The 21388-nt window shown below is 39.5% G+C and overlaps 1 protein-coding gene across 2 annotated transcripts in view; it reads right to left on the reverse strand.

The window, feature by feature from the left end:
- Positions 1 to 20966, reverse strand: part of PCDH17 (protocadherin 17) — a 91441-nt gene extending 70475 nt beyond the window's left edge. For both annotated transcript variants that reach the window (XM_076363164.1, XM_076363154.1), the window contains exon 1: positions 16993 to 20966. In XM_076363164.1, the coding sequence (XP_076219279.1) occupies positions 16993 to 19620 (2628 nt within the window). In that variant the 5' untranslated portion in view covers positions 19621 to 20966. The remainder of the gene's footprint in view (positions 1 to 16992) is intronic.
- Positions 20967 to 21388: the final 422 nt, after the last annotated feature.

Raw genomic sequence — 21388 nt, forward strand, 5'->3', positions numbered from 1 at the left:
TAACATGGTCTGGGAAGAGAATGTGGAAAGTTGTCAGATGAGACTAGGAAAATGTAATTGTAATATGAGCTCTTAAGATGAACTACTTTTTGGAAAAGGTGCAAGATCAGAACGTAGGAAGAGGTGCCAAACATCACACCACATAAAGAGCTTCAGCTGAAAGTACAATAGCTCTGTTTCTGCTATCACAACGTCAATAAATAAACATAATGAAATTCACGACACATTATTGCATTGCTCTGTATTGCCTCTATTCATGTAAAAATGATGAACACATTTAAAATAATTCACAACTTGTCAGATGTCTGTGAGCAGTGCAGTTAGACTGGTGCTTTAAGAGGCATTCGTGAAGATCATTTGAGAGAGCTTGATACAACTTATATCAAAGTAAAGATGGAAGTAAGGGAAAACGGAACAATAACTGCTTCACCTGAATCTGCTAGTACAGTTGCATCCAATGTATTTACACTGTTCACCAATGATATGTACTTACTGAAGCTACTCTGTCAATAAAAACCACATTAAGAACCTTTTGAAAGAGCTTCCCTGTCAATTAGGCTGCAGATACATTCTATCGCTCCAGTTTTCCTGTCAATTTAATATACTGGATCATATTAACAGTACTGGCTTGTCAATAAGGCAAATCCGAATCCTATTAATGGAGTTATACTGCCAATATAATCGGCTTCCTATTTATCGAGCTCCCCAGTATTTGGGAAAGCTGTGAAATGGGATTATAAGGTTAGGTTACATACATCTGTCTCTATATTACATAAATTTTTCAGGAATTGTATCCTGTTGTGTAAAGAAACACATGTAATCACGTTTTTCCATTACATAAATTTCAGATGACAGAATAATTGTTTACCATTGCTGAGAAAACATTAAATGATCCTCATTTATCACATTATGTTTCCTGCTTGCTCTAAGTAACACTTATTTTATAAGACAGTCTACTTGTGTGCCACACATATAGAACTGCTAAGAGATGTATGCACTCCACCCCACTTGCACAAGATAATATCTGCTCCAGAAAATAAAAGAAAAGAGATAAAACACATTTTAGGAACAAAATATGAAGCACTCCACAATTTCAATGCTTATTTAGCCCTTGTACTGTGCTGTATAATCTTGGTGGAACTGAAGCTTGTAAGTATAATTCTAGTGTAACAGAAACCCCTGGAAATAATTAATAAGAGGTAGTAGTTCGTGCATAAAAAAACCAGTAGAAGTTCAGCAAGCCTTCTATTTAATAGAAGCCTTAATGAAGTTGAACATTAGTTGCTTTTAACCACATTCAATATTAAATAACTACTTTGACTGGATTAGCAGAATATACAACAGACCATTAAACCTGATTATATTAAAAAAACCTTTTGCTTAAAAAAAAGAAAAAAGAAAAAATAATTGCATTAAAATGTACTGGGCATTCTCTTATCAAATTAACTCTCTAGGTCTAACTTGAAAATATGGATTTAAAAAAAAATGGTCCAAAATGACAGTTAAAGGTCAATGAATCAAGTTGCCAGTTATATTTTCTGGTAGCAGATGGGTGCAATGAAACCTAATGATTGAATTTGAAACGCTTTAATGCACCTTTTATCTATGGCTCCCACCATGTTGAGTCTACCTTAGTATTCCTAACAGATATTATGTTTACTGAATAACAGACTCAACCACAATTAGCTAACTAGAATGAAATCTGCACTTATCACAATATCCAGCTTATTCTAAGAATATCATACCATGTATCTTTGATAGCATTAGGGTTTTATTTTTATTTTTCATTCCAATCTACATGTTAAATATGAAGTCTGGAAATTAAGACATTAAAACTAGAGGGAAACTTTAAAAAAAAAAAGTGCCTTGAAATTTAAGGAGATGATCAAAGTATTTGTTATAAATTCAAAACCATTTTACTCTCCTTGTATTTAGAACCGTTTTTTCTGTATGGAAACAACCTTATCTTTTCTTTCTTTCTTTCATGCACACAGATTCTACAGTGCAATTGTGAGCTCCTGGCATTTTATTTTTAATTTTGAGACATATCTGAAAGCTCTTACTCAGCAGGAATTCCCAGTGAAGCTAGAAAGTGTTGTAGAATTTGTCCTATTCTTACCACTGCTGTTTTCCTGTTTCTAGGAGCAACATATCACAAATGTTTTCTGAACAGATAAAAGCTTATAAACACTGCAGTACTATATGGTGGAGAAAGAGAACAAATTATGGCCTTTTAACACTGACAAATTGTTTTGTATTCACAATATTTAGTAAGGGGAAACAGAGACACTGGATATTTTAAATCTGTTAAGTTTGTGTTAACATCTATCCACTATGTTTACCTTCTTCTGTCCAACCCATACTCTCACTAAAGGCAACAATAAAACTCCCACAAGCCATGACCTGAGGTCCGCTGAAATCAATGGATGTTTTCAAATTTGTTTCAATAGCCCTTGGATCAGTCTGCTTACTTCAATTATGGGATAAGCGAGTCTTTACATAGTGTGCTACATTCCCACAGATACGTATGTTGTATGTTGAAGAAAGCTGCAAAGGAGCAGGAAGAAGATTACAATAGTGATAGAAAATGGGAAGAAACTCTTAAACTTAGTATTCCTTTATCCCAGCATATGGTCTTCCCTATGGACGGCATTTAAACAGATTTGTAATGGCAGTGACAGGGAAAGGTGATTAGCTAGGCAGCAAACACTGTATGTGGCACAAGACTCCGGTTCTACGTTTCTTCCCTACAGAGTGAAAAAAATTAGCAATGAAGATAAAGCAGGACTTGATTCTGAAGCCACCCTGCCTGCACAGAAAACACACATAAAGAGGAGCTCTGAAGCTTTCTTCCTAGGTGGCGATCAGAAGAACAGAGTTAAATCTAGTTCACCTCCTTTCCTTTAAAGATGCAACCTTATCCCCTTCCTCTTCCTAAAATCCTTCCCCAGAAAAGCAATTATTCACTTAAATTCCTTAGGAATTAGGAAGAAAATCACAGATGTTAAAACTTACATTATTACCTTCTGCCTAATTTCTTATTTCGGTCATGTAACTATTTATTTCAACATTTTGTTAAAAATCCCCAACAATGTATTCTATAAACAGCTTGTGACAGGATACAAATCCCTACTTTCACACAAATACCTTGGCATAATTATTTCCTCTTAGCACTAGAAAAAGACACACCACTAAATATGCTGCCAAAATAATGGCTGAATTTATGACAGAATAGTAGATCATCAAACTTAACAGCCTCACATGCCTGTGCAAGGAGATTTTCAACGGTAAAATGGTGATGAGTTGATTTATTATTTGTGACATAAGATAAATAATTTAGGCTTGCACAAATTTAGCAAGAGGTTCTGTCCCTAAATATATTTTAAAGCCACAACAGTCATGTGCCTATGATGAGGTACCTCATAAAATGGAAAGTTTGATCGAATACACCATGACTATAGTAGCAGTGGTCAAGTAGGCTTGGACAGAAAAAATAAGGCCTTTCAGCTGTAGGGCTTTGTATAACCATCCCCGACTCTGTCACTTCAGCGTTAACATACTGCAGTGTCTTCATACAGGACTCTATATTAAGTTGATTCAGAACAAACAAACAAAACAGTTATCTTTCCCGATAGGATCACCTCATCTTGAACACAACACCCACTTATCTAGGGATATCCACAGGTAATCTATAAACTCATAGGTACTTAAAGGCTGACTTTGACCTGTAAATTCTTAACAGCCTGTGGAAAAAAAAAAGTTCTGGATTACCCCTTTTATTAAAACTTGCCATATCGAGAGTCTGAAATCAGATTTTGCTGTTAAGATAAGGAAGATCTACATAAGAAATATTCTCTGCAAAGATTCCAGGATTAAGAAAAGTCTTCTTTCTGTTCCAAACCAGTGTTGGTTTGTCAACATGTAGGACGCTGCTGCAAGTTTCACCAGGGATAGAGAGACTGAACATGAATGCTAATATTTGACTGAGGGGCTAGTTAGAATACAGTGATTAAATTATGGGTTTGCCTTTGTATATAATTAGCAGGATGCTCACCCAGCATGTGAGCACCTTTTTCAAAGAGAATGCATGCAATGGCAACAGAAGGATGCATATATATTTTATTTATTTATTTATTTATTTTTAGTTGTGAACTTTCAAAGAAAATAGTTAATGCAACCTTCTGTAAATAATGTCCACATCACAAAAGTCCTCAAGCCAACATTCAGAAGAAGTGTGTGTCGGGGGAAGTCTCTTTCAAAATGGGGAAAGAAATGAAAATATGACAGGTACAGCGCAAAAAATTCCAAACAAAAACTCATGTAAAAAGGAAAAAAAAAAACTTGTTAAGATTGTTCATACTGCTCTTCCTGAATATCCAAACAGGATAATGTGTAACACAGACTAATGCTGCTCCCTGCAGGTGGATCATGAGCCCACATGAAACCACACCAACTTCCAACTTCACTGGAATTCAACATGGAGTTAGGTGCTTAGCTGCAGAGAGTAATCTCCAGGAGTGGAGCTTTTGCATGCAGTTCTTCTACCCATATGCCCTCAATACTTGTTTTCAGGTAGAAAAGCTCATTAGGAGATGAATTAGATTATTTCCATGGAAAGTTATTCATTTACATAATTTCAGGGCCATCTTAACTTACTGGTGCTTCTTTCTAAATAAACACAACATTGTGCCATCGGGAATAAAACCAAAGCCATTACAATACTAAGGGACTACTATATGGCCTTCAGTTCACATGCAACTTTATTAACTTCACCATAAATTCCTAAGAATGAGTAAACTTGGGTTTATTGGTTGTTTTTATTTAAATCTTCTCAGGCATAAAGTAATAAAGTACAAAATGCCCTTCTAAAACATGCTAAGATCAAGAACAAACTCATTCACTTTCCAGGGGAATAGAATTAGGATGTTACTCCTAGGACCTTGTGTATCAAACGTCAGTGTAGAGACTTTCCAAGGTAATGGTATAGAGCCCTATTTCTAAAGATTTATAATAAGATTGCTACTTTAACCTTAACCACAGCATAACAAACAGCACCAATATAATGTTAATCCAAGCTACCAGCAACCTTAAGAATGTGCAAGGAATAGACAGATACTGCCAGGAATTAATCTGCCATTTTCACACATCTGCCCAAGGGAGGTATTGTAATTGCAAAAATTTACTCTTAGACTGCTGAGACTCATAGTAATTATGTTTCTTTTTTAATAGAAATAGCCACAGGTAGTAAGAAATTGGGTTTTGAGATGGGGAACTGGGCATGCATTCTAACCCAAATTACTATGTAATTGTCTTTATTATAAAATACTACAGAAAACCTATGGCTCAAAATTTAAATCAGAACAAAACCTTTCCTTTAAATAAACTCTTCTCCTCCCACGGCTATTCAACATGTATGCCTATTTCTGCATACTGGTATCAGCAAGACCAGTATGACTGCAAGCAATTTATCTTTATCTAAAGATCTTTGCCAGTACTAACCAAAATTCCTGAGGCTTACATTTGCTTAATAGAAACAGCATTCTCTTGCTTTACTTTCATGTGAGTAAAGTAGAATAACAAGTAGGTCAAAATCTGGAAATCTAGCCACTTGTTCCTCAGGTTCTTTTGCCAGTATCAGGGGATGAGGAAAAGAGTGTGTGTGGTCTACATATATTTTAAATGAACTGAAATTAAAGTTTTCTTCAAAATTCTGGAAGCCTGTTTGAAACAAATGAGCACAGGAAAGTCCTTAAAATGAGTTATTTCATGCTTGAAGGAATTATTATTTCATTACCATCACATTATTGTGATAATGAGACGTATACTGTTGGGAAAGATCATATAGATGATGGCCAATGAATAAATAATAAAATAAATTCATCCAGTTACTTCTGCCCCTTGCAATACTATATCCTGCTAGGCCTGAAAAGAAGCTACAGGTGGTTTAAACAGACAAAATACATTTACAGATTTAGACAAAATGAAGACTATGCATTGAAAGAAATAACATAAAACATTTTGTTTTCCCCTCTTTTTCACCCGATGGCTACAAAGCTGACTGATACATTCCTTGCCTCGGAGCTATGAGATGCAAACTATCGTGTGCTTTTTAATACCTAACACAGTTGATGGAAGCAATTGAGTGCTGATTATTCTCATGTGTCACATGACTTATACCTCCTTTTCATCATTACTCTCAATCCTGAAGTCTGATAGCGCGATACACAGTTTTAAGCAAGATGTATAACTTCCACCATGAAGTGGAAAATGAGGTCCTTCCTTACCTATATTCTTGCCTCGGGAAAAAAATGACAACAGCATTTGTCTTTAAACTTGATGCTTTCTAGGTTGCAGCAAAAGGTGCTGATTGACAGCATCTTCCAAAACACTGTTACACAGCTATGTACAGATCATACGCAATATCAAAAAAATTAGATGTGCATTGGTCATTGATAATGCCTTTTATCCAGCTAGATAGTTCTTTTGAATCCATGCTGCTCTCTTTCTATGTATCTCCACATATGCATTCATACACACAGTTATATTATCTGACATATAATCTAGAAATCTAAATAGTTTCTAAGGCTTTGTGGCTGCCATTTTTAAAAGGCTTTCAAATTCATTATTTCCCAAGCACCCTAAATTCCACTATATTCTTATTGTCATTTGATCCACTGAAATGATGAAGAGATCAGAAAAGAACACACTTGGTACTTTACAGCTGTGGCTGGATAATCTTGCTCATGATCATCAAAGCAGGATTGTTTTTATGATCTTCAAATCTGCATATCGAATTATGCAAGTCTATGTGAAAAAGCAAAAATATCAAATATTCAGACATCAGGACTATCTCAATAGAGTACTAGAGAATGCAGTTGGAGGCTAAGTGAAATGAACAGCTTTTGCAGCTTTGCAGTGTTTTTAAAGCAAAGGAGAGAAGCAACAGGGAGCAGTTCAGCTAACACAGACTCACAGATTCTGGGCTGAATTCTGCACATTCCTGTAAGCGTTCTGTTTAATTCAGTGGTCCTACTGACCTAAATTAAAATATTCACTGAATAAGTGTTTTAAGGATCATGCTTTGAAAGACGTAATACTAACTCAATTATACATATATAAGTTAGTTTCCATAGGCCTCGAAATTATTTATGCATTCATTAAGGACATGATCCTGCTCTTTCTAGATTTGTGGAAAAGCAGTCTTTTCCTCAATACCAGTAGGAACAAAGCCCAAGTGCTGATTCTGAGGTGTGTTATTAAATCAATACTCTTCTCTTTTTTTTTTTGTCACTTTTAAAATTTTATAGAATTTAAATATTTTCATTAAGAATTAATGAAAATTTGTTTAGCCCACTTCAGCTCACCTTTTTTTTAAACCGAGTTGTAGCTAAACAATCTTAACCACAAGTGGTTGCTTAGCAATCAGCAAAGAACAAGATAGAAATATAGTAAGTAAAAACTGACTGACATGTTCTCCATTTGAATCATGGCATTCATTAAAAACAACAGAATAACACCAACAGAAGTTTGAAGCAACATTCTATTAATAAAAGAATACATATAACTGTCTTTAGGAACAAATTATGCATTTAAAAAGCTACAAATTGTGATTCACATGTCTCGCCTCTCTAAAAAATCCTTTAGCTATTATTAAAAATACATTAAAATCCTTCAAATTTTGATTAAGCCATTATTTACCTTTTGTTTTTAATTCAATTGTCAAGTGTGCTTCCAATGATTTTAAAAACAGTATATAACTACAAAGCAAGCAAGAGTTTATACCTTTGAAGACTTGAAATTGATTTTTAATGCACCAGCTTTCAAACACTACAAAGGCTGCTCTCTGCTGATAAAGACAGTAAACAAGAAATTGTCCTTTAAATGTTACCTTTAATGCTTTTCTTTAATTAAAAATCAATCAAAAAACATTGCAACATTAAAAATTTTAAAATTAAGACATTAGAAAATGTTTAAGGTTTTTGACACACGACGCATTCAAACTAGAATGAAATCTTATATTACTTCTGTTTACTTGTGTTAGTTTAGACTTTCTTTGCACTGTAAACATTGTTAATCAAGAAATAAAAACACATAAAAGTAGTTTATCACTGAACACAGCTACTTTTATTGAGTAGAAATATTAAAAATATGATGAAATAAAACTAGACGTTATAAAAGTACTGAAGTAAAACGCTTTTTTAATACCTTTAGATTATTTTAATATATTCCTTTCCTTTAATCAGACCAAAGCCTATTTATGTAGATTAGTTACATCTAGAGTCTCATTTATCCAACCTGTATTTATCCTTTGATCACAAAGCTTGTTAACTTAAATGGTCTTTTATTGTTATGATTCGTTTTCCCATAATTATGCAGTTTAACTGCCTGATTTTTTTTGAATAAATATATGCAAACACGCCAATCATATTCAGCAGTGTTATGCTGGATGCTCAATGAACTGTAAGAGCCATTTCAATACAATAAAACTGCCTGGAAGTGTTCCAGGGCAAGGACTGCAAATACCAGTAATCATAGTGTCACTAGAACTAGTACAGGCAAACACAAGTGTGTCACACATATATCAATAGATGGTCTGAAGCACTGCCTGAAACTAATTTTGCATGTCTATCAATGCAAGAACTTACAATGCATCGATCAGAGGTCCCACCCACACAGCTGAAATTGTGCATTTGTATCTTGTAACAAAGCTTTTCCTTTCTCCTTTAGAGTCCTCCTTTGGCGTGCCTTGGAGACTGCAGCATGCAACCGCCCAGCAGGGAACAGGATGCGATTAGAAACTTTTCTATTACGGGTAAAAGTATTTTATGAACCAGAGGAACTCTGGTCTGATACATACATCACAAAGCCAGTAGAAAGGTCCATGTCTGGTCCATGGCTAAAATAAAATACTGTTCACTTGAGAGATTTTACTTGTCTAGATCCCTTATAGCATACTAAATTGAAAATAGATCAGCATGGGACTGATTGTCTTGAGGGCTGAAAGAGGAGATATCCCCTCACTGCACAGAAGTGAGATGCAAATTGATCTTTATGCTGTCTTGTACAAGTAACGCTAATAATTGGCTGAAACCATGCAGCAATATCTTTATGTGTAGAGGGACTCCTCAATTTTGAGGGCACATCACCAAAAAAGGAGCTATCTTCTCATCTGAAGCAAGTGAGAGATGAATTGATTTTATGTTATCCTTTCTTTACAGGTAACAAGACTGACTAGTGGAAGCAATTCAGTAGAAGAAAGAGATGCTTCTTGTGTGACCTTAATAAGTAGGAATTGTATCAACAGCCTTTGGGATTTAGCTAGAAAATATATGACTGCTCAAAGAGGTTATTTAAAGCACTGCCTAATATCCTAATTAACAGGGACATTCACATGAACTTGCTTGTTCTTGAATGTAGTACTTAATACTGAGTATTTTATCTAAAATGCTTAATAATTTATCTATTTTTTTCTTTCTCATACGATTTACAGTAATTAATCCAGAATCTTCTTCTGTTAAAAATGTCTACAGCAGACTAAAAAACAAAGGTTGCACTAAAAAGACCATGACAAATATATCACTAAGGCTTAGATCGCATCCTGGCTAAGATTTATGGCAGGCTGTACACTACTCCATTTCATCTCATCATATCAGCAAAAGCAGCAACTACTAGTTAATCTCCTTGTTGCTCCCTTAAAATCGTAACAAATCAAACACCTAAACTCAAGGAACTTTTCCCCCAAATAATTTTGCCACTCTCTTCCTAGTACCTTTTTATTTTTTTTTTTGTTTTTTGCTGTTTAGGTAAGAGCCTGCAGTCCCCTGAGAGTTTCACTTGTTTCCTATATTTTTGAACCCTTTAGCATTAATTTCACCACTTCTCTTACAGCTGAAGTAGAGATACAATTGAAAGTATAAAGCTCTCAGGCTATCTGCTGCAAAAATTTGTCCCAACTGCTCTACTCTGACCTTTTGACATCAAAGGATTGCTTCTATACTTTTAAAGATAAAAACAGAGCTGTGTTTCTGCTCCGGTCAACAAATCATTGTTTAAGTTCTTTTCACAGAAAATTCTTACCTGTCGGAAAATACTAATACTAGTGTCAAAATGTCTTTTCTTTACACGTGCAGGCACTCCTCAGTCTTGAAGAGGTATCTCAAGACCTCTGCCATGTGTCTTATATGTTTTCTTCAGAAAGAAAACAACAACCCATATACATACACTTTTTATATGTAGAATGAGTGTCTTGCATAGTGAAACCTAAAACTAATTTGACAAGGCATTTTAACTTTTGTAGAAACAATGAAAGAAAGAGAAATTAAGCAGGGTCTTTAAAAACATATGTGTAAATATTATGTTAATGTTTCCTGGGGAGGAAGGTAGTGAAAAAGGAAGAAAAAATGCTGGGGGGAAACAAAAAAAAAAAAAATCATTTGAAAACAAAATCCCTACTGGTTTACAGTCAAATGTTGTGACTCAGGAAGAAATTATTTTTTTAATGACATTTTTGCCTCATTAGTGAATCCAGGTTGTATCTATGCTTTCTTAATACCAAGTGATATTTGCAAATATTTTACATGTACCTAATGATAATTTTCCATTTAACAATATTTGCTGAATTTTAAGAATAATGCTGTATTATGCACGCTTTCAAAAATATATGAAAACATGAAAATATGTGTTCAGCAATATGTTCAAAGGAGTCTTTGATTTCTTCTTTCAGCTGCACACCTGATTATGTTATAGTTTACATCATAGTTACAAAATCTTCTAAATTCCAGTATCCTTAATTGTTTGTAAAGAAGCTGTAAGGAAACATCACAAAAGGCTGAAATCTAAAAATAAAGGTCCAAATCATACTATTCTCAGCTGCAATCTGTAAGGCTCTTAGTCACAATTTACTCTTGAACCACTGAAATCATTGATAAAGTCAAAATTATGCTATTGACTGAAATATGAGTAAGAACAGGCCTTTTCATCAACGTGGGTAACAGAAACCTGACCAAATCTATCGTTAAAAGATAACTCTTCAAAGGATCAGTCATCAAAATTGCACTGGTAATCACAAATTTGTGTGGATTTTCCCATTTAAGATTAGACAGTGACAGTGAGCACCAAAATAAGGAGAGCTCAGACAACTTTAAGAGCCGTTGAGAGCTGTGATCCAGTAACTCCTGCATGACTTGCTTCATGTCTTATTTTAACTGCACTTTCTTCAACTCTTATACTTTATAAAACAGCAAGCTCTACGGAGACATTATTATTCTTAATTTAATGGTTAACAAGAACTTCTGTTCTGACAATATCATTTTCTTTCTCCTAATATCAATATTCTACTTCAGACTCTTAAACTGTCTTTTTCTCCATTATGTTTATTGTTCTCTATTATGGCATTTCATCTTGGAAAGTTCTTTAGCTCTCATGTGGACCTATATATCAGGAATGATCGTTTTGAAATAATATTGCTATAAACAATACCGTCAAGGAGCTCGAGATCAAGACCAGAGCACATGTAATACAAAACAGGAGCCCAATTCTGCTTCCTCTGCCTATTTCTGCAGCCAGGGCGGATGCCATAGTGAGCAGTATGTTGCCAGATCCGGTCCTAAAATATAGGTACTTTGTGTCACAGTACTATGCAGTGTATCTTGACAAAAAATGAAATAATGCTTCACAAAAATATAGAAAAGATCCTGTCCTGAAACTCTTACACAGCCAACCCCATTATTGACTTCACTGAATAAGTAAAACTCAAGCTACAGAACGATGTAACACAAAATCATACTAACTGCAAGCTGTATTACACAATGCAAACATTCACAGGAGTTATTTTGCAAAACATCTAACCTTGTAAAACACTGTAAAACCTACTATAATGCATCTTAGCCAGGTAGTTCTGAAGTTTCATCTGATGACAATTTAGTGTCCTTAGGTACGGCCCTAGAATATGCAGCCGTGAAACTTTGGGAATTATAGAGTACGAACCTGCAAAGTTGCAAAGGTGTAGAACTGCCCCAGTATCCTCTTGGTGCAAAATGTTAACTTCTGCTAGCTCTAGTGAGGGAGAATAATATTCCTCATTTGCAGCAGGAGGTATAGAAATAAAAAAATGAATACCTCTGTTTTCAGATAGGAATTTAAACCACTGAGAACAAACGTAACTTCTGTGAGGAAAGCTGCTTCTCCTTATACGGCAGCAGCTGCAGATTTCTTTTTGCAACCTTGAAATTTCTGAGCTGAACTTTCTCAAAGTAAAGCATGGAATAGTATATCTATAGACAGAGCAGCACTAATATAGCTTATGTTTTTTATTTCCCCTGAAGACTCTGTCTTCTTAGGTACTACTAGACACCTGGCGACGAAGCTGCACTGGGACTTGACAGTGATCTGTTGACACATCATAAACATCAGGTGCCTGAAGTATTAAGAATGATCTGTACTTTATCTTAAAATGCTACAGGACTGCCTAGTACAGCAGCTATGGTGATTGCCAGCTTGAGAGCTACTTGCAACACAGTCATTCTTTTTTAGCTGTTTTTTAGAAAAAGCTGTGACCACCATTTTCTTTATTCACTCCCATCTCATTCCTGATATATTTACAAACCTCTCCAAGTTGCACCACAAGTATAATAATAAATAATCTCTAGGATGATCAACACTCCTTGCATGTGTAGATAGTTTTCTATACTACTGTTACATCACTTTGAGGAACCTATTTCTAGAATCTATTTGTTTAAAGAAACTATTCGTTTCCCTTTATCAATCCACTCCTTTATCTATTGGAAACCTACAAGAAGAAATTGTGACTTGTTTATCCAGGGAAAGGTGAACTGATTAACTCAGAACTTTTTGGTAGGAGAGACATGAACATATATATGTGTGTTTGTACATGATATTTCTTTTTCTAATGTCTACTTTTCAAAATAAAGCAAAATCCTGTTTCTCTTAGTCAGGTGAGTAGGTCAGCTTGATTTACTCACCAGAGTAAGACGAACAGAATTTGCCCAGTAGTCTTTAAGGTCTAGAGTGAACAGAAATCTTCTTTCAGCCACGTAGAGTTTCCATTTTCTCCTGCTTTCCTCTTTTTTGTCCCCAATAAAAATGAATAGTTTGGACCATAAGTGATTCAAAGGTCGCATGGAATTTTGAATCTGGCAATGAGAATTGTATAGCACTGGCCTATATTTAAATATTTTTAACTGTCTTGCATTTGAAAGCACTGTTTCTAAAGTATGCTTAGAATATGATTGTTGAAGTTAAAAGCAAAGAAACATGCTAAAGTGTAGCTGTTCTGACTTCCCAGTACGTTACTAAACACTGTTTTTCATCCACATCAACCTCATGTGTGCATCAAATCACAAATGGTCTATTTTCAGAGGCCCTAAGCACTTGCGAGTCTCTTGCGTCAAAAAAAGCAGGAGGTATACTGCATCCTTGGCTATCCATCCAAAATTTTATACATATATATATGTATACATGTTTAAATTATTTAATTTTTGTGGTACTGAAGAAGTTCATTGATTCATGTAACACAGGCAACCATGGCACATAGCTGGATGCTATGAAGCAGTGAGTAAACACACAAGTTGTTAAACTGTGTGACTAATGTATAAGAGAAGCCACTTAAAGAGAGGTAACATTACACCGTTCTTACACATATCAGGCAATATTTTCTTCAGCTGCTGGTCATTTTGGGTCAGTCTGAAACCCATAGTCACTAAGTAACACTTTACTCCACAGGTATTCATTGATATAAATTGGGCTATCTGTAGAATAAAATACTATTCATGAGAAATAAGGGTATCATAAAGCCTACTAACTTTACTAGCTCTTATTGCAAAGCAAAAAAAGTGTTATGTACTCCTAATAAGAGTGAGAAAATTTGGATCTTACTGAGATAGAAATTATTTATTTGATTTTAAATATTTATAGACTCAATTGGATGTACTAAGTAATAATATAATATTTAGCATGTATCTATATATCCATGGATATATAAATATGTACATATGTATATATATAAACATAAAGTTTTAGTAACAGGCTCCTGCTAGAGAATTCTGCCATTAAACACTTGCCGAGAAAATGAAAGTGAAGAAAAGCAGTTCCATTGTATGAATTATATAGTGTGAGATTATCATGGCTCAGTAATATATCTGGAAAAACTAAAGTGAATATTTGCTAGAGAACACTTACACAATCGTTTACCTTTCCCTCGCTGAGGTAACAAAGAAAACTGCTTTTCTGAGTTGACTAATGAAAGGATATGATAAAGCAGCTGTTTGGATTCTGTATCTTTTTTCCACTGGCTATACCTTTGATTCCTAACTGTGCAATCTACTTCTCCAGACAGAGGTTTCCTGGAGTGATTAAGGGTATAGTAGATCCAGAGAGAGGGCTGATCCTTTACTATTTCTCCCTAAGTTTGAATTTTACATGAGGCAGAAGTACAGGACCAGACACAAAGTAGTATCTACATTCTAAATGCAAATTTTATATAAAATTTACTCCAGGGATGTGGAGATGGAGAATACAAAATGTATTTTAGTAATGCAAAATTATAGTGAAGAGGATCAGATTTTCTCATCTAGCTACTTTAAGTCTGGACCTTTCCTAAACAGAAACCAACTACTCTGTTTCATACTGTGTATTTGTCTTGTCAATACAACTACAAAATATAGTATCAATAAGTATCTTTGAACAGGTTGTTCACTAGGGAAAAATGAATGTTTCTTAATCTACTGTCTGGACCATCTAAACATCCAAAACACTCTGTGTTGATGTTCAGGGAAAGCAAAAACTGTATTAGATATACCAGTATGTGCTATGAGGAGTTACGGTTAACATTTCCCACAGTTGTCATAACGAAAACTGTTATAGAAACCACAACACACCTTTTTAAGGGAGGAAATTCCTCTTTTAGCTTTATATAGATCTCAGGAAAAAAAAAATCATGATTGATATTATACAGTGAACACTGTAAAAAAAGGAATCATATTTTCCATAGGGATTTTACACTACAATTGAATCTTTACTACTCAGTAGCATCAATACATGAATTAATTGCTTTATATAGACATTACATGGTTGTAGGAAAGTATAATTTTCTGTCTTTTAGTAACTATTACACTTGTCAGTAGGAAAAAATGTTCTTTTTTTTAGCATTCTGACAACTCCATTTTACAGTAAAAAAGTTGACATTACTTAAACAAGTGTCATTGAAAGTTATTTGTTTTTTAAAGCATGAATTATAAATCAAATTATCTCCGGTTGTGCCCTAACCTAAACTCTTTCCTGAAGTGTCACTTTTTGTTAAAATCAATTTCAGATTTTAAGTATTGCTCCGCTCACCTAATTGATAGCAACACAAATTCATGATAGGCATAAAATGAAATTGTTTCTGTGACACAACTCAATAGTGGGTTGAGGATTAGTTCACAGTGACCTTATACAGACAGCCTTTTTTCTCCCCCCCTCCCCCCCCCAGTTATAAATATTCAATTTATGGCCATCAGTTACTGGAATTTTGGTTACTTAACCTGCTAATTACCAATGGCCACTTCTATTTAGTTTAAAACATTAGATGCAGCTGGCAACTAGAACGTTCGGTGTTCACAGACCACAGGGTATAATAACTCAAAGGTATTATGAATTTTCTTTTGGTACATCAAGTGTCTACAGTGCAAGTTCTTTCCCACTAGCTGCATACACAAAATGAGTCTGTGTCACTTCTGATACACTCAGCTCATTCCCCTATGACTCAGAACAGCATATTAGGAGAACCACAGGATAAAACAGATATGACATTTCAAATATATTTAATAGTCATTATCCAGAGCCTGCTTTCAATCCAAATGTTAAAAATCACTTTGGAACATACCTGTAGTATTTGAACATTAAGCTGCATTAATCATGAAGTGATACTTAAATCAACTGAAGCCAAATTCTGCCCTCACCTTCACTCTGTGAGTTCACTGCTCTGGAATACATCTTCTGAGTTTGGACTTTAAACTACCTGCTAAAAATTAAGTCATTCTTTGATTAGCACCCGATATCCAATGGTCCAAATTCTGCCATTTCTCACATTCACAAAAGTCAGTAGAGGACAGTGTGTATATAACTGGCAGCAGAATGCAGCCCAGCTGTAATTTCTAAATGAGCTTTGGTAGAAGAAAGAGCATGTAAGTCTTTCACTATAAAGCAATCATCAATATTGACTCAGGCTACTGGAAGTCTGACTAGTTGTTTTGCTGTTTTATGACAGGATGTGAGTTTTGTTAACATTTGGGGGTAGGAGGGAATCAGCACATACATTTTCTTTCTATTTGACTAAGCAAAATTTTCAGTGCAGAAGGTTTGGTTGTTTATGGGGAGAGGAGGAGGCAATGGGGCCCCAATGATACTGTTCTGCGTCAAAAAAAATAAATATTTATATATATATATTCTAAAGAAGGAAATTAAAAAAATTAAAAACATACATCTTGTAAAGATAGCTCATATTTACATACAGGATTGGAGGGCTATAATACACTGTTGCAATAGATGTCCTCAGTGTGTAGAGTTTCTCCCACGTCCTGTTAGTTACTGCAGACGATATGACTGCTTCAGAAACACCCTCCCCCTTCTCCGCCCCAAACCAAAGCAAAGTGAAACCTGTGGAAGTGCCCACCTCTGTCTGACGATCTTCTGGGAAAATACCCCAGTGTGCCCCAAATGTACTAAACGCCTGCCTGCACTCACATGCACCTCCTTTGCACTGCCGTAACTCTGTTTCAGTGGGAATTTACTTTTGAATCACACTGGAAACACCAGTGTGACTGCAGAACCAGACCCAGCAGATGTGGTCTGGTTCCACTTTCATTAAGTCGACCTCTCTTTAGTGACTTGTGTTGGTCCCTTCAGTGGTGCCTTACAGCAGATTTCACTGCAGACAAAAGGTGAAGTTAAACCAGCGTCTAAAGTGAGGTCCAGGGTATTCTAAAAGTCTCCTACCTGAATTATGGACATCCGGCTCGGGGGAGCCTCGCTGGCGTTAGTCCCTTGCCCTGTGAAGCTGGTGTGGCAGCCCACATGTCCCTGGGGTACAGTCAGGTTGTTGGAGGCGGGCTTCAGGTACATCACCTCAGACCTGGGAGAGCTGAGGGGCAGGCGGGTCTGGTAGTCAAAGTACATGGGTGAGGTGGCCAGGGATGGGCTGCTCACCACGTTCATGACATTGAGGGGGCCCCGGCTGTCCTCGCCCTCACTGGGCACCAGCATAATGTCATTCTTGCTGATCTTCTTCTTCTTGCCCTTGCCCCCTCCACTGCCACTGCCTCCTCCTCCCCCGCCACTGCCTCCCCCTCCTCCCAGCTGAGGGTGGCTATACTCGGCAATGCGACAATTATAGGTGCGGATCTCCTTGTTCTCTCGCTTGCACTTCACAGCAATAGTGATCATGGCAGCCAGCAAGATGATGGAGACAGTGCTCAGCGTCACGATCAGGGGCAGCGACAAGTCCCAGTGTGGTCGCCGATGCTGCTCGCCATTCACCTGCGGCTCGCCAGCCTCGGGCAGGGGCCCCGCCAAGGCCCTGACAATGAGCTTGGCCACTGCGGAGAGGCTGGGCTTGCCATGGTCACTGACTTTTACCACCAGTTCAGCCACAGGGCTGAGCTCCTCCCAGTAGGGGTGCAAGGTGCGTATCTCACCGCTAGTGGGGTCCATCTCAAAGAGGTGCTCCTCATTACCTTCCACAATCTCATACGTGAGGCGCCCGCTCTCCCCAAAGTCACTGTCCAGGGCGCGGACGGTGCCCACAGGGTAGCCCACCCCAGCATTGCGTGGCACCTGCAGCTCGGCGGTGTCATTGATTAGGGCGGGGAGGACAATGAGGGGCGCATTGTCATTGACATCAAGCACGGTGACACGCACCGTGGCATTGCTTTCGCGGTGAGGTGAACCTGAGTCTTTGGCGAGCACGCGAAACTCAAAGTGCTTTGTCTGCTCATAGTTGAAGCTCCTCAGGGCATAGATAGCACCATTGGTGGGGTTGACAGAGACATAGGTGTAGATGGAGACATCGCCCACATGCCCGGGCAGAATGGAGTAAGAGACTGTCCCATTTTGGCCCAGGTCAGGGTCCTGGGCCAAGACGGAGCCCAGGTACTCTCCAGGGATGTTGTTCTCGGGCACCTGTAACACATAGAGGTTCTTGCTGAAGCGGGGTGGGTTGTCATTCTCGTCGAGGATCCGGACAGAAAATGATTTGGTGGAGTTGAGTGGGGGGTTGCCCTCATCACGTGCCACGATGGTCACATTGTACTCGTCCTGTGCCTCGCGGTCCAGGGGCCGGTCGGTGACCACAGTGTAGAAGTTGTCATAGTTCTCCTCCAGGGTGAAAGGGACGGCTCCGGGCCCACCGCCACCGCCCAGCACCCGGCACTGGAGCTGCCCGTTCTTGCCCGAGTCACGGTCGGTAACCCGCACCAGGGCAATAACAGTACCCGGTGGGGCAGCCTCACTCAGTGCTCCCTGGCGAACGGAGACAAAGCCAATGGTGGGCGCATTGTCGTTGCGGTCGATGAGGCGGACGGTGACCTTGCAGTGAGCAGGGATGGGATTGGGCCCCAGATCCCGAGCCTGGACATCGATCTCAATGAGGCCACTCTCCTCGTAGTCCAGGTTGCCCTTGACACGGATGAGGCCACTCTGCGGGTCGATGCTAAACAGGTCGCGGACACGCTCAGGTGCGTAGCCACTGAAGGAGTAGAGCACCTCTCCGTTGGTACCCTCATCGGCATCAGTGGCATTAAGGTCGATGACGGCAGTGCCCAGTGGTGCGTTCTCCGGCAGCTCTACCACGTAGGAGGCCGCCTCAAAGACGGGGCTGTTGTCATTGGAGTCAATGAGGCGCACGTTGATCTGCACCGTGCCCGAGCGTGGTGGGTCGCCGCCATCCAGTGCTGTCAGCACCAGGGTGTGGTGACTCTGCTCCTCACGGTCTAATGGCTTCTGGATGACTAGCTCTGGAAACTTCGTGCCATCACCGCGGGACTTCACATCGAGGGAGAAGAGGCCGTAGTCATCACGGGTGAGCAGGTAGGTGCGCAGCCCGTTGTCCCCGGCGTCTGGGTCGTGGGCACTGGTGAGGGGGAAGCGGGTGCCTGGCGCAGCGTTTTCCGAGATGTCCATGTCCACTTGGTCGGAGGGGAACGCCGGTGCGTTGTCGTTCAGGTCCTGGATCTCCACCTTGATCATGCAGATCTCCTGGTCGTTGGCGAACACCTCGAGGGACAGCTGGCACTTGGCGCTCCGCCGGCACAGCGCCTCGCGGTCGATGCGCTGCTTGGTGTAGAGCAGCCCGCTCTCCCCGTCCACGTCCAGGAGGTGCGGGGCCGAGTTCTCCAGCACCCGGAAGGTGGACTTGGAGCCGCGGCCGCCGCCGGGGCCGCCTCCGGGAGCGCCGCGCTCCGCGGGCAGCATCCCGCCTCCCGCCGCGCCCGCCGCCAGCCGCGCATCGCGGCCAATGTTCCCGATGACCGTGCCCGCTCCCTGCTCCTCCGGCACGGAGTAATTCAGGTTCTTCAGCGACAGGGCGGGAGCCCAGCAGAGGAAGAAGCAACAAATGGAAAGGTACATCCCCGAGCAGGGGTGGGGGATGGCAGCAGCTGCAGCGGCGACCAGGGTTGTCCCCGTCTTCTCTGCCTCCTGCGCTGGGTTTGTTCTTCCTCCTCTTCCGTCGGCTCTCTCTCTCTTTTTTTTTTTCCCCCCTGCCTTCTCTCTCCCCACCCCTATATTTTAAGTTCCTGAACCTGTTGCTCTAAAACATCTGCAGAGACACAGGATGAGAGGCAGCAAATGGACCATGTAGCTCAGAGGGAGGGAGCAATCGTGGGGGCCGGAGAGGGGGGGGAAGCAGTTTCGGCAGCGTTTCAGCAAGCGCTTGCCGTGCTTGCAGTCCCCTCGCTGTTACTTCGGCTGTCCAACTTCGGCAGTGGAAGGATTTCAAAAATCAGAAAATTTGCAAAAGATCTTCTCCTCCGGGCAGGCGAAGAGTTCCCGATCCTTGAATCCCCGCAGATGTACAAAGGATAATAAAAATAATAACAATAATAAAAAATCGCGGCAGTGGTTGTTTTTCTAAAAACGATCAAAAAGATTTTTTTTAAATATGTGTATTTATATATACATAGGAAAGGGGGTGGCCACAGGTCTGTAAGCAGGGATAGAAAAGCTTATTTGCTACTCATCGCTTGTGATGCGATTGATGGAGTGGAGTGGAGGGGTGGGAGAGAGACAGAGGGGGAAAAAAAGTCTCAGCTTGTTGTTGAAGCCCTCTTCGTGTGCAGTGAGAGGCAGTGAAATGTCTGATTGCACCGCGGGGTTGTTGGTTTTCAGGGAGTGTTTTGCTGCATTTAGAGATCTAATCTTGCATTGCTTGCGGCGGAGAGCTGCATCTCGCTGCCATCGGTATTTCCCCCCTCTCTGTCTCGTACACCCTCACTCTTTCCTTCCCGAATCAGAAGGCGAGGGAATGGGGATTGCAGGGCAAGAGGGGAAAACAAAACACACAAAAAAACCCCAGCAAAAACTAGTGTCCGGATTTGTAGTTTCCTTTCTCTCCCTCTACTACCAGCCTCCCCCTCGTCCTTTCGTGGGGAAAAAATTAAGAAACCCACCAGCTGACCGTCATCATTAGCAGTAAATATATATTTTGAGAGAAATCACAGGCTGTGCTCAATCAGATGCACACTTGGGTTTCTTTAAGACAGACCAGTAGCCGCCGCCACCACCACATCCTTTCTCTCCGTGTATCTATGCGTGTGTGCGTAGCATGCGTGTCTGAGGAGCTGCACTTTTCTCGATGCAGTTTAATTCCAGTTTGCTTTTCTCTCCAGCCGAGAGGAAATCAACAGGCAACCCATGGCTGGACGCATAGATTAAATAAGGGGGGTGGGGGGGGGGGGGAGAAAGAAAAGCCACCACACACACACACACACTCTCTCTCTCAGCCTCTCGCTAAAAGGGAAACAGTCTCTGTATTCACAGGGCTGCGCTGTCAAGTGCCTCTCTTTTCTTTCTATTCAGCATCTCCTTCCAATGACACTGCCGCCTAGTCCTCTTCATTTAGGGGAGGGGGGGAGAAGAGGAAAAACAATCCTGGCGATGAATAAAGTGGGAGATCTTTTAATCGACTAATTCGCTTATATTAAAAGCTATGCAGTTCCGCGATTGGTGTAATGCATTTTTTGCAGTCCTTTCAAGCTTTAGCAGTCTCTCTGGGCATCTTGGCACAGGGGAGAAGAGCGGCGGCAACGCCAGATGCGTTCCCCCTCTCTTATATACCTTTCCCAGCGTTACGGTTTATAGGTAAATATTGGGGAAGGGTAACTAAATTTTATTTCAG

The sequence above is a fragment of the Aptenodytes patagonicus genome, chromosome 1, assembly GCF_965638725.1.
Source record: "Aptenodytes patagonicus chromosome 1, bAptPat1.pri.cur, whole genome shotgun sequence".
Classification (NCBI taxonomy): domain Eukaryota; kingdom Metazoa; phylum Chordata; class Aves; order Sphenisciformes; family Spheniscidae; genus Aptenodytes; species Aptenodytes patagonicus.